General features: G+C 46.5%; 1 protein-coding gene across 2 annotated transcripts; it reads right to left on the bottom strand.

Annotated features, from left to right (window-relative positions):
- Positions 1-749: 749 nt before the first annotated feature.
- SERPING1 (serpin family G member 1) lies at positions 750-12,155 on the bottom strand. Of its 2 annotated transcripts, XM_036861234.1 has the most exons (8): positions 12,076-12,155; positions 11,464-11,538; positions 10,212-10,641; positions 8,627-8,761; positions 6,703-6,906; positions 6,367-6,506; positions 2,684-2,885; positions 751-1,260 (listed from the first exon to the last, which is right to left on the bottom strand). In XM_036861234.1, the coding sequence occupies exons 2-8, from the start codon at positions 11,512-11,514 to the stop codon at positions 1,007-1,009; spliced, it is 1,416 nt and encodes a 471-aa protein (XP_036717129.1). In that variant the 5' UTR covers positions 11,515-11,538; positions 12,076-12,155; the 3' UTR covers positions 751-1,006. The 2 variants fall into 2 exon arrangements, with proteins under 2 accessions (XP_036717130.1, XP_036717129.1); XM_036861235.1 differs by lacking the exon at positions 12,076-12,155 and having other exon boundaries at positions 750-1,260; positions 11,464-11,532.
- Between the last annotated feature and the right edge of the window lie 7,809 nt (positions 12,156-19,964).

The following is a 19,964-nucleotide window of genomic DNA, read 5'->3' as shown; positions in this document are numbered from 1 at the left end:
GCTTAGACTTCAGAGTCATAAGGATGTGCTTTCAAATCCCAGTTCTGCCATCTAACTGCAGGACTTTGAGCAAGACAGCCTTTCCGAGTTTAGAGTTTACCATATAAAATTGTTGTGAGGATTAAATGTCTGCAAAGCTCTTAGCAGACAGCCTGTGTAAGTTCCCAACAATGTTAGCTACTGTTATTACTGTTGTCACAGTTGTTGCAAACAAATAAGCGAGATAGGGGCTGTGATAAATGGATTGCGTGAAAAGCCCCCAGTTAATGACTCTGTCCTGCCACTTTGCAGTGCCTTTCTACTCTAACTCTGGGTCTGGCCATGTGACTTGCTTTGGCTGATGGGACAATGGTAAACGTGATGCAAGCAGAGGTGCAGGGTGTGAAAAAGACGGCCTATCTTTGACTCCTCACTCGGAACTCTGCCACTGCAGGCTAGCACTGCTGGAAGGATGCCGGAGACATGCAGAGGACAGCCAAGGTGTTCCAGCTGAGGCCATCGTAGATCAGTCGTCCCCAACCAACCCACCAACTATTACAGATGTATGAGCGAGCCCAGGGAAGGTCAGCCAGGTCCGTCCCAGATCAGCAAAGACCACTCAGCCCTAACCCCCAGACTTATGTGAAATAATAAATGGTTGCTATTTTAAGCCACTAAGTTTGGAGTGACTTGTTACAGCAATAGCTAGCCGATATAGGGGCCTCGGAAGCCCTAGTCCTCTAAAATTGAAAGGCAAATAAGAGAGGAAGTCATGGACTGCCAGGTTTTATTTGTAGAGTCTGCTATATCTGTACCAGAGAAAGCTGCGAAAAGTGCTTTGGAGAGTCACAGGGAAGGGATGATAGAAGCAGGTCCCCTCACCAGACCCCACGGGAGCCCTTCAGGTGGAGGGCAGACCTGAGGTGGGAGGCAGCGGGGACAAGTCCAGGCAGGCAGCAGCAGGGCTGCAACTAGAAGAGCTGAGGCCAGAGGGGTCGGGCTTGCCCTGGTCGGCCTCCTGCACGTCTCAGGTGCTGGGGTCATATATCCGCCCCATGAAGACCGGGAACTTGTGCTGCTGGTCCCACAGCACAAAGAGGAAGGGCTGCTGCACTTCAAAGACCAGCAAACTGCGGGCCACAGAGACAGCCGAGGCTGCAGCCGCCTCCACCCCGCTCTCCGTCAGCTCCAGTATGGACTGGTGCTGCATCGCAGAAAGCTGCAGATCCGGGTCCTCTGTCAGCCCGCACAGGTTGATGTCGTAGGTAAAGTCAAAGAATTCTAGGGCATAAGCAGAGAAAAACAATGAGTCAGAGACCAGCACGATTGTACAACACGGGGAATAGAGCCAATGTTTCGTAGTGACTGTAAATGGAAAGTAACCTTTAAAAATTGTATAAAAGGGACTTCCTTGGTGGCGCAGTGGTTAAGAATCCACCTGCCAATGGAGGGACATGGGTTTGAGCCCTGGTCCGGGAAGATCCCACATGCCGCAGAGCAACTAAGCCCGTGCGCCACAACTACTGAGCCCACACGCCACAACTACTGAAGCCCATGCACTCTAGGGCCCACGTGCTGCAACTACTGAGTCCGCGTGTCTAGAGCCCATGCTCCGCAACAAGAGGAGCCACTGCAATGAGAAGCCCGCACACCGCAATGAAGAGTAGCCCCCCACTCGCTGCAACCAAAGAAAGCCTGTGTGCAGCAACGAAGACGCAACGCAGCCAAAAAATAAAAAATAAAATTGTATAAAAATTTTAAAAGTTAAATTAAAAAATAATAATTTAAAATATTTTTAAAAATACTGCAATTTAAAAAAAAGACCAGCACAAAACCCTCAGCTGTTGGAGACGTTTGTCCTGAATTTTCTGGGTTTGTCCCAAGTTCCAATACCCTCTTTCTCCTCCTCCTCCTTGTTTATCAAATTATAATCACATTATAATGTGCCTTCCGGTCCAGTTCATGGGATCCTCTAACAGTGGGCCCATCTTCACTCCAACCACCACTTTCTCTCAAGTGGAGAGAAGCCTCGCCCCCAACCCCCCCAAACCCTGAAAAGTGATGCCATTGCTTCCTTATCAACAAGGACCTTGGAAGTGAGGTAATGTATCGGAAAGAGGACATATGTTCTCAAATGAGGTCACATACAAGGGTGTGATGTCATATACTAGGAAACAAGATCATCTATTAGGAAGTCAAGTTCTCTAACAGAAAATGAAGTGATATATTTGGACATGACATCAAAGATCAGGAAGTGAGGTCTAAGTTTAGGAAACGGAGTATCTGTTGACCTCCCTAAACTCAGAAGCCTCCAGACCCTTTAGTAGAGAGCTTCTTGCATATGCCGTGGGGTGGCTGAGTTTTATGACATGTCCCTGAGGGAGAAGCATCCACTCCCACCTCGGTGACCTGTTCCCAGTGTCTATGTCACAAGGGACCGCAGTGGAAACAGTTGGGAGGGCTGTCGACCTATATTGGGGTTCCGGCTCACTTCTAATCAGCTTAAGGGACCTTGAGTAAGTCATGCAAACTTTCTGACTCTCAGCTTCCTCCACGATCCAGTGGGATAATCAGAGGATTGAGGGGCAACCTGAGATTACGGATGAGAGGGTTAAGGGAATTTCAAGGCCCGCCCTCCACCCCCAGCCCACCATCACAACCTCTTCTCCTCTGATGGCCTAGGATCAGTCCTGCCAGCGCTCACCCAGCATGTCCTGGTTGCTCTTTACTTTGATGCGAGGCATCATCAGGTGAGTAGGATGGAACTTGGCCGACTCCAGCTTCCTCATGACGGCCTTGAAGACAGGGGGGCTGAGAGCCTGCTCCAAGTCTTCGAGACGGTGTTTCAAGGTCTGGGGCACCAGGATCACAAAGCTCAGGTTGTGGGACAGCTGCAGACGGGCCACCTGGAGAGTAAGACATGCACATTGTCAGTCTTCCTACCCCAGCTCTCTCCCGGCTCCTACCCTCTGTGTCCCGAGGCTGGTCTTCAGTCCGCTGCTACGGTCTGTACTATTTCAACAAGCAAAAGCCAGAGCTAGGCTCCCAGGCTTTGCCAAGAGATGAGGATGCCAGCTGGGTGAACAACAGTGCTGGCCTAACCCTGTGCTGGTGAGAGGCAGAGGAACGAGCACGAGTTCTGATCACACAGGCTGAGGATCACGTCCTGCCTCTACCGCTGATTAACTGTGCACTACAGGCAAGCAATCTGATCTCTCCGAGCCCAGCTCCTTTCAAGCATGTTGTGCAGAAAGTATATAACGTACATAATGCACCACCACAGTCATCAGGTTCGTCCTTTTAAAGACTTCTGATGGCTTTTCACTGCCTACGAGATTAAGTATAAATTCTTGGTCTGGCATTCAAGACTGTGTACAAGCTGATCCTAGCCGACCTTTTCAGTTAGTTTGTCACTAGAAGGACTTACAACTGGTGGCCAGATAAAAGTATGAGAGAAATGCAGGACCCACAAGTCCAGCACAGGGGTGTTCTCAACTCAGGGCAAATTTGCCCCCAGTGGACATCTGGCAATGTTTGGAGCTGGCAGAAATAGGAGCTCACAGTGCTACTGGCATCTAGTGGGTAGAAGCCAGGGGGGACGCTGCTAAATCCTACAACGCCAGGGACAGCATCTTATAATGAAGAATCGTCGAACCCAAAGTGTCAATAGTGCCAGGACTGAGAAACTAATAGGAGATAGGAGACTATTACTGAAATGGCGTTATGGTTGAGGTTGAGAGATGGACAAGAATAATCTAGAATGCAGAATTCAACTGGGCAATGAAGAAATTAACTGAAAACAATCAATTGTTGGACTTGAAAAAATGGTCCAGAAGAAGCAGGTTGTACACTGATTTATCACCTGAAGAGCATGGACATGGGGATCCCTGTTGACAGAGGCTCTAGATAGGGTACACTCCCCTGGCAGTACACACCCTTCATGTCCCGTGTACAGACCTTGCCTCTGTGACCAAAAAACTACCACACTGTGGTCTTGAATTTTCAAGCCAACAACCTCAGCATACCTGAGTTGGTAAACCTAACCCCTTTCATTGGGTAAATACTCTTTAAATCCCAGGAAAATTTAGAATGAAGTATGGGAATAACAAAATAAGCCAACTCTGTAGTATTAACACCAGGTGATAAGTTCAGAGCAATCTGTGTTTGTTATTTAAAATAGCGTTTGTAATTTTTAAGAGAATCAGACATGCTAGTTTTATGCTGTTGAACAAAAAGGTGTGGGATAATTTCATTTGGTTTGAGAATGATGTTGAGATGTTGACTGAAAGTTGATTTACTCTTCAGATTGAATTTTCAATTCACAAGTGGGCTTTAGTGCTAGCAAGATGTGGCCAAGCAGGGCTGTAATTCTGTTCTGTCAGGTATCTGACATGCTAAAAAAGAAAATCAAGTATATCAAATGTATGAAGTATTTATAAAGTATATACATAAGCTCAAAATGCTTAGGGGAATATTAATTAACCATATTTGTAAATGAAACAAATGGTTTAAAGGAGTTTAATCTGTTCAAAATGGCTTAATTGAAGAACAAATGAAAGTTAGTGTTTTATATAAATATATGATTAATAATGTAGCAAATTCAGCTAAAAATTTAAAGGCTTAAGTAAAACTTTGATTTTGAATTTATAACATGAATATATTAAATCAAGTATTTGTTTAAAACCCACGAAACTGTAAAGAGTGGGGTTTTTTTGCATAAAATTCCTTCTTTGCCATTAAAAAACCCTCACATTGGGGCTTCCCTGGTGGCGCAATGGTTGAGAATCTGCCTGCCAAGGCAGGGGACACGGGTTCGAGCCCCGGTCCGGGAAGATCCCACATGCCGCGGAGCAACTAGGCCCGTGAGCCACAACTACTGAGCCTGCGCGTCTGGAGCCTGTGCTCCGCAACAAGAGAGGCCGCAATAGTGAGAGGCCCGTGCACCGCGATGAAGAGTGGCCCCCACTTACCGCAACTAGAGAAAGCCCTCGCACAGAAACGAAGACCCAACACAGCCAAAAATAAATAAATAAATAAATAAACAAACAAAAAACAAAAAAAACCCTCACATTGATATTCTCCCCCATATACTCTGAGTTAGAGTGAGGCCCTGAACCGGCCATATATATTCACTCTTCTCTGCCTTATGCATGTATTCTGGTTCTGTTAAATAGTTGGGAATGTTCAAAGCCATTGGATAGGGACGGATGGACGGAAGGGTAGAAAAGTGCATGAATGGTTAAGAGTGGTCAAAAGTAACCATCTCTGTGACGTCTTCCTAGCCATTCATACTAAGGGAGTTGCCCCCTTTAGCATCTTCCATTGAATTCATTCATTTATTCAGCAAACATAATGAGCACTTATTATAGGTGGTATTGTTCTAGGCCCTCAGATATAGTAGGAAAAAAAAGAGATAAGGTCTCTGATCCCAAGGAAAGAGACAGTATCTCAGGGAGATAGATAATACTGCAATCAAATAAGCAAGTAAACAACATAATTCAGATAGTGTTAAGTACCATGGATATAATAAAACAGGACGATGTTACAGGGTGAGGAGGAGGCTACTTTAAGGAGGGGGAAGGCCTCTCCACCAAGGTGGTCTTTTAGCTGATACCAGATGAGCAGAAGCAACAAGTTATGTGAAAATCTGAGTGAAGAGGGGCCAGGCAGAGGGAAAAGCTAGGGAAAGCTCCCCAGGTGGAAACAAGCCTGGCATGTTCCAGAACAGATCCTATATTTCTCAGCCTGGTACCAAGCCACTGGGTATCTCCCATTGTTTTCTGTCTCATAGTTCTGTGTCTTGCTGCCCTAACAAGGCAGAAATATCTGGTCATTGGGCACGAGAGAGTTTACTAACTAGAATCTTCTGGGCTCCATGTTCTCTCTTCCCTCCCTTCTCATCCACTGAAATCATACTGTTCAATTTCTGCTAAGGAACTTAAGCCATTTAACACATGCACACACATGCACTTACCACATACATGAACGCATGGATATACCTAGACTTGTGTACACATACAGATGCATGCTGTACACAGGTACACACCCAGAGGACTTACTAAGCCAGCAGGGCCTACTGGTGGGTTGACTGGAAAGAGAAACAGAGGCACAGAATAGGAACACGACTCACTTTTTGCCATTCAATGCAGTAGAGATGCATGAAGAAATTTTAGAATCCTGCTTTCCAACCTCAAATATATAATGCCTGCCTCGGCCAAGGCTGGAGAGGGGGAGAAGGAGAAAAGATAGGGTGGAAATAGAGTCAGAAGCAGTAGAAATGATGAATTAAGGGTAAGGCTATGCCCCACACCGATGGAGCCACAGGAGGAAAGAAGTCAGGATACGCAAGAGGCTCTGAAATAGGAGTGCGAAGGGCCAAGAACTTACCTTGGCCTTCAAAGTCGGGTCTGTGAAATGGGCCACAGGGTACTTCTTGCTATTCATCATGGGCACTTTTATCACAGAGGATCCTCTGTAAAAGGCCTTCATATTTGTTCTGCTGTGGTTAAATGTTGTCTTCCACTTGGCTAGAGGGAAGAGTGGGGGAAGGGTTACTCTAATGCAGGTGGGGAGAAGATGAAGTGGAGTTAAAGGTTCTGTTAGCAAGGGGTGGGGCAGGTACCATGGGATCCAGTCTTGGAACTTGGGGTTGAGTGGGTTTTAAGCCAGGAGGAGAAGGAGGAACTCAGGACAGGAAGACATCCTGGTCCAGGGCCCCCTTACCACTCAGGTAGATAGCGTTGAGGAGGATAAGGCGGGAGTCGCTGGGCAGGCTGTCTAGCAGTTGTCTGATCTTGTGGTTGGTCTTCTTGGCTACCCAGGCATTGATGAACTCCAAGTTGCCTTTACCGTCATTTGCCAGGGCTTTGGGGCTGTTGCCATACAGGCTCTGAGAGGCATTCGCAAAGGTGTCCCTTATAGCCAGGTCTGGCAGCGGAAGCAGGTTGAGAGAGGGAGGCATGAGATCCTGGAACACTCTCTCCCCTTCCAAGAGCAGGCTTGGAGAGGGAGCTTGTTTCCCATCACTCTTCCTGCTCCAGTGAACATAGTATGTCGGACCAGGGGTCCAGCCCGCCCCTCTTACAGATGTGCTCAGTGAGACCCAGAGAAGGCAAATCCTGAGCTAAGAGCAGAACTCATCCGAGGCTTTAACTGCCGCTATTTGCCATGGGACCACGGCTTGGCAAGGTAACTCTTTGAGATCTTAATTTCCATTTGCCTGTATTTTCCCTCTTTTCTTCCCTTAATTCAACAGGGAACAGACTCTGCTTTTCAGCCTCCCTGGAAGGTGTGTGACAAGACTTCCTGGGTTTTGCTCTCCAAAGCCCAGGTCCACTAAAGAAAAAAAGTGTTTGAAAGAGAAATTTTTCCTGGACTAAATAGATATTATTGAATGCAGCTGTATTTTCCACCAACCTAGCAAGACAGAGGATAAATCTGATTTATAGCAAATAAGTAAATGCAACATTTCTTGAATCCCTCTAAGCCATATTTTTCCCATCTCTAAAAAGAGGGTTTTTGGTTTTTTTTTTAGATAATGGTGTGATAGGTGAGTTTTCTTTCTATCTTTCTTTTTTCTTTCCTATATGTTCTCAGTTTTTTGTTTTGTTTTTTTCGTTTTGTTTTTTGTTTTTTCTGGCCATGCCGAGTGGCATGCAGGATCTTAGTTCCCCGACCAGGGATCGAACCCATGCCCCCTGCAGTGGAAGCACAGAGTCCTAACCACTGGACCACCAGGGAATTCCAATATTTTCTCAGTTTTCTACAATGAATGAGTATTGCTTTTATAGTAAAAAAATAAAAGACAGGGAAATTTTTTTCCTTATTCAAAGAGGAAAATCACACTAAATCTGTAATTTTTAAGCTCAGCAGAACTGAGGTTTCAAATATAGTCATATCTGAAGCCCACAATACAAAAGGGCTCTGGTTGAGGCTGGTGGGAGTTCAAAGCCCACCTGGCTTCATCTCCCTCTCACAGGAAGTGACACCTCACTTCCCACTCAGCCTCCCTAACTCCCCACTCCCACCAGGACTCCTGCAGCAGCTCTGCAGAACCTTAGGGCTCTGGGGAGCAAAATTTGAAAGAACTGCGTTAGGTCATTTTAGAAGCTCATTGCTCTGATTACCTACCTAATAATGTAATATACATAAATGACAACAAAGTCACATAACACGAAAGTACAAAGAATAGGAGTCCCAAGACCCCCTGACCCAGATTAACTAACTTTTCTTTCCAGCCTTGCAGCTTGCAGGATCTTAGTTCCCCAACCAGGGATTGAACCCAGGCCCACAGCAGTGAAAGACCAGAGTCTTAACCACTGGACCACCAGGGAACCTCCAGATTGACAGGCATTTTTTGTCTATTTTATGTCTAAAGCTCTCCAGCCCTCTCTATTACTGAATGCAGAAGGCTATTCTTACTTTAGATGGAGCTGATGAATGCAGATGACTTGCCCAAGGTCTCACCAGGGGACCTATCCAGCTCCCAGGAGCCACCTGATATTTCTGAGGCCCCAACCTGCTCTGCATTCCGTCCCCCTGTTCTAGTTCTAACATTCCCTCTGTCCTCTCTTTCCCCGGTGCTGGGTCTCCATCAAAATCCTGAGGACCCAGCTCAGCACCTGCCATCCTTCCCCGGGGAACTCACCTGGGCTGTGGAAGATTTGAGAGACTGTGGTAAAGCCTTTGGACGTGGAGGCCTTCAGGGCCTGGTGGACACAGGTAAAGTCTTTGGGGTAAGAGAGGAGTCGCTCCAGGCTTTCCTTGGTTTCTCCTCTAGCCCCTACAACAAACAGCAGAGATGAGGGGCAACCGCAGGAGGAGTGGGAAACCACCGTTGGGGACCAGGCTGCGATGGGGGGAATCCCATATCATCAGAGCCAGAAGTGTTTTGGAAGATAATACATGTCAGAAAGAGAAGGGTGGGGGAATTATGAATAATCACAGGATTTTCTAGGGTTTTGAATACTTTCTTCCTCTGTTTTCCTACCTAATTTTAATACCACTCATCATCCAAAGCCTGGTCCAATCGCTGCCTGTTCCACATGACCTATTATTTAGTTGGTTCAGGTTTACAAAGGTTCGCCCTATAGGCAGGGACACTAGATTATGGTTAAGAAGAGACATCAGGAAATCATAAAAGAGGATGCATGTTCAGTGCCCTTTCCGTTTTTCATTACTGAATACTTATTGTACACATCTTCTGTGCAGTAATAGATAAAATGTATCGAGCACTTACTTCATTCCAGGCATCATAAGTGCTTCTCCCATATTATCTCATTGAATCTTCACCATAACCCTTTTACGTAAGGACAGTTCCTATCCCCGTTACACAGATGAGGAAACTGAGGTTTAAGAGAGTAAGTAATCTACTCATTTTAAGATCACAGAGTTAATAATTGGAGGATGGAGAAAAGATTCAAGCCGTATCTTTTGGGCAATAAAAAAATTAACTGAAACCAATCAGTTGAAATGTGCCTCCCAGGGGACATTTGGCCACATGTGGAGACATTTTGGTTGTCATAACTGGGGGGTGGGGTGCTACTGGCATCCAGTGGGTACAGGCTAGGGATGTTAGGATTCTGGGACTACAGAAGAAAGGTTCTTATGTGCTCACTGTATTGTCTCTAGTAGCCTTCCTGGAATTCCCCCTTGGAGTGACAGCTGTTTCCACTGCTGGAGCACTTTGTTGGTGCCATTCCTAGGGTAATTACCCCAGGGGACTTGATTGTGGTCTCTCAGGAAAGCAGAGGAATTAACATTTTTTGACCTCTTACCACATCAGGCACTGGGCTATCTGCTTAATTTTTTTTAGGTCACTACAACCATTTCCATTTTACACAGAAGGACTCAGGCTCAGAGGAGTTAAGTGATCTGCCCAAGGTCACACAGCTAAGAAGCAGCATTATCATGATTCTACTCTACATCTCTCTCTTATCATTGATCTTCCTTATGGCCTTACCTTGAACCATGATTGGTGGCTGGGACCTTATTTTATATGTTCTTGTATAGTCCATAGGATTTTATAAGCAATAGTGTCTATTACATCATTGTTAAATGAAAGAATAAATGAAAGTTCCAGAATAAAAAGATTCCCCTCCCTCGCCCCCAGTGTAGCCCATTTTTACAGCTTCCTTCCAGAGGCACAGATAGCTGTGTGTGTATCTGGATACGCTCCCCCCTCATGGGAACATCTAACACATAACCTGGAGAGAACTCAGTCAGGTTCTTACCGAGCAGGACTTGAGTGAGGAGACTGGCGATGCTGAACGGGGAAAAGACAATGTTGGTCTCCTCCTTCTTTATTACTGAGAAAGTGTGGTAGAGATTCAGGGAGAAATCTGTCAAAGCCTCCCCCAGCACGGCCTCTGCTGAATGACTCTCCAAGTCAGAGCAGGAGGTGACAGACGCTGGGCAGAAGGGCTTAGCAGTGGCCTGGGTAGTTGGCTGGATGGGTTGAGTGGTGGACTGGTTGAAGGGCTGGATGGTATTGACTGTTACGATGGTCAAGTTGGTTTTCAGCAGGGTGGAAGAGCCCTCCGTGTCTTGAATGGATACATTGTTGGGAATATCTCCTTTTGGGATATCTCCTTCACTTTCCCCTCCTTGTAAGCTCTCTGGATCCACGGGGCTGACACCAATCAGATTTGAGGAGGCTCTATCCTGTGGTTCAAGAGACTTTCTTTTTTCTTTTATTATGAGGCACAGTCCCCTTCAAACACTCAAAGCAGGAAGAGAAGGTGGGCTACCAGAGAATTATTCCCGGGAAAGCCTGGTGGCAGAGGGGCCTGCCCTGGGGCCACCACCAGTAATTCCTTCAGAGAAAGCGTGTATTATCCCATTTCACTGATAAAAGAAACTGATGCTGAGACAAATTAAGTAACTAGTCCAGGGTCTCAAGGGAAGCGGAAGGAAAAACTAGGAGTCAAACTTCGGTCTCTGATTCAAGATCCTTGATCACTACCACATCATCTGATACATCTCAAAGGGCACTGCCAGTGTCAACTTCACACACATACATTGAATGCACACGCCAAAGTTAAGCACCCACCTTTGTCCTGGGCTCATCCCTTATCCCTGACCTCCCAGACCACGGGGGAGAGCCTAGGTCTCGCCAGCCCAACCTCCATCCCGCAACTCAGCTTTCCTCAACAACCCCTTGCTTTTAATATCGCAAAATGCTGCCCATCTCCTTGCCCTCTTTGATCCTTCTGCTTTATTCTCCACTTCATAAATCAGGACAGGTAGCCTCGGAGAAGTGACTGGCTCAAGGCCACCGCAGCTGGTACCGTAGCGAGTCAGGATTAGACCCTGCGTGGGTCTGAATCCCCGCTCTTCCCATGCTCTGTACCAACTCCGGCGCTAGGATCACACTTGCTGAGCCCAAGAGGAGCTCTCCTCATTCTCCGGAGCCTGAAGGGTTAATCCTCAGCCGCCCCCCCACCCCCCGCCTCCACTCCCCCACCTCCCGAAGGGGTCACTCACCCCAGCCAGCAGCAGCAGCAGGAGGGTCAGCGGGGTCAGCCTGGAGGCCATCTGGGCGGCGACGTCAGCCCAGACCTGCAGAGCCAGCCACCGTCGTCGATGCCAGCTCCGAGCCTCGGGCCTAGGGGGCCTCCCCCCGCCGCCCCACCCCACCCCACCCCACCCCAGGGCCCGCCCCCATTCCATTCGCGGCCCTAACCCCTCTCTGCGAATTCCGCCCCCTCCCTCCTCCGTGCTGGGGCCACCTTCTCCCTGGCTCCTCCCCCTGTTTTGTTTTCCCCAAACCGCTTCCCTTTCCCGGCACCGGCTGGCCCTTCCTTTCCCCCCCAGGCCCGGGTCTCCGTCCATCTGCTCCATCCAGAGGGTCCTGCTTTAGCTAAACAATGAGGCCAGGGGCCCTGGTAGGAGGGGAGGTCCAGAGGGGGCTGGGCACGACAGCCCTGGGGGAGGAGATGGAGGGGAAGGAGGGGGAGGCAGAGGTCTTAAGAGGAAGCGAGCAAACAGAGACTGCAGAGATAAAGGGGTGGGGGGGGCGGGGCACTGGGGAGGAAAAGAAGGAGACGAGGATGAGGAGACCTCCTTCTCCCAACACCCCCCTCCCCAGCACCAAACCTGCTCCAAACTCCTGGTCACTGGGCAGCTTCAGGGCAGACTAAGTGGGTAGTCCCACAGCGTCGGGGCGTGGGGGGGGGGTGCGGGGCGGGGGGGGGGGGCGGGTGTTCGGTCTTAGCTATTGGCTGGCCCAGGATATTGCCCAGTTACAAATTAAGGCTGATTGATCGCTGGTGTGATTTCCCGTAAATCAGGATGGGACGGATACTGATTCGTAAGCCAGGCCGGGAATTTAGCCCAAAGCCCCTTGGGAGCCGGGGGTGGGGGAGCTTGGGTGCAGCTCTCAGCTGTACACAACCAAGCCTCCTCCTGCATCTTTATGGGTCATGATAGAAACAGCACAGACACAGAATGTGCTCCACAGTTCGCAAGCCACCAGCTTTCCCGGAATTGCTCATCTCAGTGGACCCTCAGAGTAACCCTTTGGAAATAGGCCCGATTGTGCCCATTTGATAGTTAAGAGCCTTACAGCACTTAAATGGCTGGCTCACTTGGAGAGCCCTCACTTGAAAATAAGCCTGGACTGGACCTCCTGAGGTCCTAACCTCACCCCCGCTCTCCTCCATGGGTGTTCTGCTTCTCCTCTTGGAAACCCAGAGTTAGTGGTTCTTCCATTCTGTAACAGACAAGGAATCTGAAGCCCCCAGTCCAGCGAGCATTCACCTTAAGTAAAAAACACAAAGCTGAGCTATATGTGTTGAGGGTGGGAGAGAGTGGCCTGGGAGCCAACAGCCCTGGCTGTGAGACCTGGCTTGCTGTGTGACCCTAGCAAGTTGCTTTCCCTGTCAGCACCCAGCTCCCCTCTCATGGTTGCCAGATAAAATACAGGAAGCCCAGTTAAATTTGAATTTCAGATAAACGAAAAAAAGTTTATTTGGAAATGTGCCCCCCGCAATATGGAGGCTTACTTATACTAAACAAAGTAGTTTTTGGTCTTTTATCTGAAATTCAGATTTAACTGGACATTCTGTATCTTATTTGCTAAATCTGGCAACACTACCTCTGCAAAACAAGGTGGTCTCTGATGACCTGATACAGCTCCGATGTTCTATGATCACCTCACTGCTGGGCCTGTCCTGTTTGGCACATTCTGGAAAGTTGGCTGCTAGCGCCAGAACTGCTACTCTAAGGGGTTGACCAAGGACAGAAACGAGAGAGAATATTTGTGTGGCTCCTTGGGGGGGGGGGTGTCTTTGGAAAAGACTCACAAAGACACCAGCTTTGCAGGTACTTCATTCCCTGCAACCACTGGGGAACCTCCAAAGTCATGGGGAAGTTCCTTCACATCAGTGCCATGGTTGAAACAGCTGCGCACACAATGCCACTTCTCCATCCCCAGGGCCCAAGTTGGGGCCTTCGAACTTGTGGGTCAGCCAAACAAAAAGAAGATGATGGCAATCAACCTCATTCATCCTTTCATTAATTCTCATGACACCAATGAAGTGGGTGCTAATATTAATCCCACCTGAAATCAAATTTTTAAAATATGAGACTCAGCAGAAATTATTTGATTCATCCAACATCACACAACTAGTAAGTGACAAAGCCAGGATGTGGACCACGTCTCTCTGAGCCCGAAATTCTGTATTAACCCCTATGAATTACTGGCACGTGCCAGGAGCTAGCCTAAAGCCAGCAGCAGAGTGAACACCCTGTGTCCAGCTGCAAGACTGTGGTGCTCTGTGGGCCAGAGTCTCAGGGTGCACAAGGACCAGTGGAGAGGTCTTCCCGACCTCCTTTAGACATCTCAGCTCTCTGGCCAAAGCCATCTCTTCTGGACATTTAGAGGGTGTCTCTGCTTTGTGGATACTGTCCTGCCTGATGAAACTGGAGCGAAGCGGAAGCCCTTCCCCAAAGTGAATGGCCTGAGGTTGACTTAATCAGGGTGTTCGCACAATTTCTCCTTAGTGTGGGCGATCCGATAGTCAATCAGCTTAGGGTTGTGAATTCAGTCCTTGCCCCACCAGTGGGGGCAGGTCCTGGGTTTCTCTGCCATTAGAACCTTCCCTTCCAATGGGTGAGGAGGGATAAGCCCACAGGAAGCTCTTTCTCCGTGTCATGTGTGTACATGACTTTTCCCTGCTGCGGGGTTCCTGGTGGTGGATGAGTTCAAATTCTCACTAAAGCTCTTTCTGTACTCAGAGCGTTTTATCAGCTTTTTCCTCTTGGGTAAGTCCTCAGATACAGAAGGTACAAATTGCTGTGGGTGAACACTTTCTCAAAATCTGTACACCTGTAGTTTCTCCTCTGAAAAAAATTGCCCCAACCTTGGAAATTGGGCAGAAGAATTAGGGTCACCAGATTCTCGGAAGACAGAGAATCATTTGGGTGATTATTTCCTCATTTCTCTCACAGGTAGCACACAACTAGTACCACTATAGACGCAGAGAGAGGTTGAATGATTACGTACAAAGAATGTCTTGGGCAATAGGGCTCAATCCTCTCTTCAGAACCCTGGCTGAGGAATACCATTCGAGGAGAATAAAATTTTCTTTGATTTCCTATTTACTATAGATCAGGGCCCAGAATCTGTAACGTCAGATTTTGACCTGCCAAAAAGGAAAACATGCAAATATTTTTTGTCTGGGAGAGATGAGAGTGAAGTGGAAACACCTCTTCTGTGTTAGCCCTGCCAGGTAGACCAGGTGCACAACTTTACCTAGGACGTGTGTGACATGAGCCAACCATTTCACACAGCAACACACCACCTACTCGACTCCACACACACACACACACACACACACACACACACACATAACATCAAAGATCGGAATGGTAGTTACTAGGGGTGGGTCGGGGATGGGGCTGGGGAATTATTGATCAATATACATAAAGCTTTGGTTAGGGACTTCCCTGGTGGCACAGTGGTTAAGACTCCATGCTCCCAATGCAGGGGGCCTGGGTTCGATCCCTGGCCAGGGGACTAGATCCCACATGCATGCCGCAACTAAGACCCGGTGCAACCAAATAAATAAATAAATAAATATTAAAAAAAAAAAAAAAGCTTTGGTTAAGTAAGATGAACAAGCTCTAGAGACCTTCTGTACAACATTGTACCTATAGCCCACACCAATGTACACTTAAAATTTAAGAGGATAGACCTCATGTTAAGTGTTATCACAATAAAATAAAATAAAATAACCCTCGATTTTCATCTTCCTGTCAGTCTACTGGTAGGAGGTAGTGGGGAGTGAGAGACAAAGACCTGGATTAGATCCAAATAATTATTGAGAAACAAACACCCAAACCCCAGACTCACAACCTATTTGAAGGCCCTGTAAGACTAAAGAATACAAAGCTTTTCTGGGTAGAACAGAAACAGATGATGACTCCTAATAGGTGTTCTAAATGGGCTCCTTTCTTTCTTCCTTCCTTTCTTTTTAAAATATTTGTTTATTTATTTTAGCTGCGCCAGGTCTTAGTTGAGGCATGCAGGATCTTTAGTTGCGGCATGTGTGCGGGATTCTAGTTCTCCTACCAGGGATCGAACCCAGACCCCCTGCATTGGGAGCAAGGAGTCTTATTCACTGGATCACCAGGGAAGTTCCTCGTTTATTTCTTTCTAAGGAAATTTTATATCATGCTTTCAAAGTTATCACTACGATGTCACATGTGTACTTTGTAAAAATTTTCAAACAATCCAGACATTTATAAAATGAAGAGTTATTCCAGACACAGCTGCTGGTAACAGTTGCAAGTGTATTCTTCAAGACCCTCCTCTCTATTTATGAAGTTATATCCACCTCTCCTGCACACGTAATTATTACTCTTCCATAATTTCTTTTCTCACTTGAGTGTCACGGACATGGTTCCATGTCGTTGCAGGCAGCTGTACCTCATTCGTCCTTACAGCTGCCTAGTATTCCACTGTGTGGATGTATCACAAACTATGTCTTTGATCTCACACTGAGAGGCATTTGGGTTGATTCCCAGGCCCCTAATTGCATTCTGGTTCCAGAAGGCTCCCTCTTTCCTGCCCACTTTTACTCTCTTACTCAGCAGCTTACCTGGCTTCTCTGCCACAATCCTGCCTGTAACTTTTGGCTCTAGCTCTCTGTTGCCACCTTTTTGGATAGAAAACCCAGGTTTGGACGATTTACTCAGCTGTGAATTTGGTTCCTTTCATATTATGATTTCTTTCTTTCTTTCTTTCTTCCTTTCCTTCTTTCTTTCTTTCTTTTCTTTCTTTCTTTCTTTTCTTCTTTTCTTCCCTTCTCTTTTGCAGCATGTGGGATTTTAGTTCCCTGACCAGGGATCCAACCTGCATCCTCTGCATTGGAAGTGCCGAGTCTTAACCACTGGACTGCCACCGCCAGGGAAGTCCTCAGATTATGATTTCTTGTTTTGACCTGCTGCTTCTGCTTCCCTGCACTGCTCCTGAGGATAAAAGTGCCTGCCCCAGTCCCAGGAAAGCCAGCTCGCCTGCCCCATCCCTCATTCATCCGTGCCTGACAAGGGGACAGGAAGCCAACATCCTAACACTGCCCTATTTGGACATGCAGCCCACATGGTCACCTACCCAACTGAGGGCTTTTCTATGCTCCACCCTCTAATATGTAATTACCCTTGCCCTACAAACCATGTAAGTATCTTTCATCATCCAACTATTTACCTGCCACAAATGATAGTTTTTTTCATCTGGAAGAAGGGCTGCACATTTCCCCCCCACCCAGGGTCGTGTGTGATTAGATGCAGTGAAGAAAGGGGGAAGGACATATGCCTCTGAGTCACACTGACTTGGAGTCAAATCCTGTTTTTCTACTTATTAACTGTCGGGGGGGAACTTAATGTCTCTGAGGAGTCATAGTTTCAGAATCTAATATGGGGGTTGTGCTGTCTCCCCTACAGGGCCATTCTGAGGATTAAGTAACACAGGTGAAAAGTACATAAAATGTGCTTGAAAAGGTAGCAGTTTTTGAGTGGTGATGACTAATTTCTCATAAATTCCAGATAAAGGAATCATTTTTGTTTCCCATTAGAGTGGTCATAAATTGCGCGTTCATGAATGGAATTTTACATCAAGGCGGGTGTTCGTTCTTGAGCAAATCATCCTTGTAGGCCCACCTAGACTTTTAATTTAATTTTCTGATGAGACACATAATGCACAAGGAATCTGCAAAGGCTGCCCAGTGTCTTTGTAACATTAAAAAAAAAAAACAACTATAGGGGCTTCCCTGGTGACGCAGTGGTTGAGAATCTGCCTGCCAATGCAGGGGACACGGGTTCGAGCCCTGGTGTGGGAAGATCCCACGTGCCGCGGAGCAACTGGGCCCGTGAGCCACAACTGCTGAGCCTGTGCGTCTGGAGCCTGTGCTCCGCAACAGGAGAGGCCACGATAGTGAGAGGCCCGCGCACCGCGATGAAGAGTGGCCCCCGCTCGCCGCAACTGGAGAAAGCCCTCGCACGGAAACGAAGACCCAACACAGCCAAAAATAAATAAATAAATTAATTAATTAATTTAAAAAATGCAACTGCGGGGGAAAAAAAAAACAACTATAAAGAGTAATTCATAAAGAAAATTACATAAAATAAATGTACAATTTAACAAAATATTATAAAGTTCACATTCATGTAGCCACCACCCTGTTCAAAAAATAGATTATTATTGTCAAGCCATAAGCATCCCCTGTTCACCTCTCAATCACAATTCCATTTCCTTATAGGAAACCATGGTCTGAATGTTATAGTAATCACTTCCTTACCTTTCTTTATACATTTGCCACCTATGTCACCGTTCCTAAACAATATCATTAGTTTTGTCCATTTTGGAAGTTTATATAAATGAAATCAGGCAGTGTGTATTCTTAAGCATCTGGCTCCTCTCACTCAACATTACGCTTTTACGATTTGTCCGTATCAGTGCATGCAGCTGTGGTTTGTTCATTTTCAGTATTCTATAGAATTCCTTTATGTTAATATACCACAATTTTATCTTTTCTAGTATTGATGGACACTTGTTTCCAGTTTCAGGCTCTTCTGTATAATGCATGTATGAATATACCTGTGCATGTGGCCTGTTTCTCTAGGGCTGACGTTGCTGAGTTAAAAGATGTGAGCGCCTTCAATTTTTCTACCACATCCAAAGTGATTTTACCAATTTAAACTTTCATAGCAGTTTATAAAACTGTTGTATTAGACCTTGTGATGGTTAATTTTATGTATCAGATTGGCTGGGCCATTGTGCCCAGGTATTTGGTCAAACATTATTCTGGATGTTTGGATGTTTCTGTTGAGGTTGTCTTTTTTTCAGAAAAGATTAGCATTTAAGTTAGTGGACTTTGAGTAAAGCAGATCACCCCCATAATGTGGATGGGCCTCATCCCATCAGTTGAAGGTCTTAACTGAACATAGACTGACCACCCCTAAACAAGGAGAAATTCTTCCAGCAGACAGCCTGTGGGCTCTAACTGCGATTCTTCCCTGAGTCCAGCCCACCAGCCTAGCCCATCAGATTTGGGACTCACCAAGGCTCCACAATCATGTGAACCAATTTCTTAAAATAAATATCTCTCTCTCTCTCTCCCTATCTATCTATCTATCTATCTAATCTATCTATCAATCAACATCTAGAATACATACATATATAGAGAATATTATATATATATATTTATATATATGGAGAGAGAGAGAGAGAGAGAGGAAGCCAGTCTTTGTTCTACTAAGGCCTACAACTGATTAGATGAGGTCCACCCACATTATAGAGGGCAATCTGCTTTATGCAAAGTCCACTGATTTATATATGTATATGTATGTAGTATACACATACACACACATCCTGTTGGTTCTGTTTCTCTGGATAACCCTGACTTATACAGACCTAAAATTAAGGCTTATTACGCACGGCATTGACAGCTGGCAAAACAGAGAGGGCCTTTAATGGCCTAATGGCAAGTCCGCCTCCTCACGCTGCTCCATTGGAAAAGGTCCCCTAGTCAAACAACCCTCCTTATCCAGGGGACCAGGCACAGCTCCTGATTACCTCTGAGTACTGGGTTTCAGTTTCCTGTCAGCCTGTAGAATTATTCAAACAAATCAATCATATCTTCCCATGGGAGCCAGAGGGCACTCCATCTTCCTGATACCGCAAAGCCTGCTTCCCACAGCCCCTGGTTGTTTGCTCTGTTCCTAAGTGCAGGCTCTGTGTGGCCCTGTATGGCATGGGATGTCCTCATCCCTCAGGATGTGAGTATATGTGACCAATAAGCTGCTGTTGATCTTATCTGTCCAAGTGTCAAGTGTTGTGTGTTTAGTGATCCCCCTAACTATAGAGCAGGAATCCCTCCTTCACTAGTGGAATGGGAGGCATTTAAAACAAAAAGCTAGGGCTTCTCTGGTGGCACAGTGGTTGGGAGTCTGCCTGCCAGTGCAGGGGACACGGGTTCGAGTCTTGGTCCGGGAGGATCCCACATGCCACGGAGCGACTAGGCCCATGAGCCACAACTACTGAGCCTGTGCTCTAGAGCCCGTGAGCCACAGCTACTGAGCCTGCGTGCCACAACTACTGAAGCCCACGCGCCTAGAGCCTGTGCTCTGCAACAAGAGAAGCCACCGCAATGAGAGAACCGCGCACCGCAGCAAGGAGTGGCCCCCGCTCGCCGCAACTAGAAAAAAGCCCTCACGCAGCAATGAAGACCCAATGCAGACAAAAATAAATAAATAAAATAAAATAAAATAAAATAAAAATTAAAAAAATAAAAAATAAAAAGAATAAAATAAAACAAAAAGCTAGTATTCCATCAAATTCTCACCAACACCTGGTATTGCCATAATTTAAACTTTTAGTCAATCTATTAATATCTCATTATAGTCTTAATTTTTTTCAATTTTTTAAATTGAAGTAAAGTTGATTTACAATGCAGTACAGCAAAGTGATTCAGTTATACATATAT

Source organism: Balaenoptera musculus, chromosome 8 (genome assembly GCF_009873245.2).
Source record: "Balaenoptera musculus isolate JJ_BM4_2016_0621 chromosome 8, mBalMus1.pri.v3, whole genome shotgun sequence".
NCBI classification, from domain to species: domain Eukaryota; kingdom Metazoa; phylum Chordata; class Mammalia; order Artiodactyla; family Balaenopteridae; genus Balaenoptera; species Balaenoptera musculus.
The sequence above is the reverse complement of the archived record's forward strand: the minus strand, read 5'-3'. Positions and strand labels throughout refer to the sequence as shown.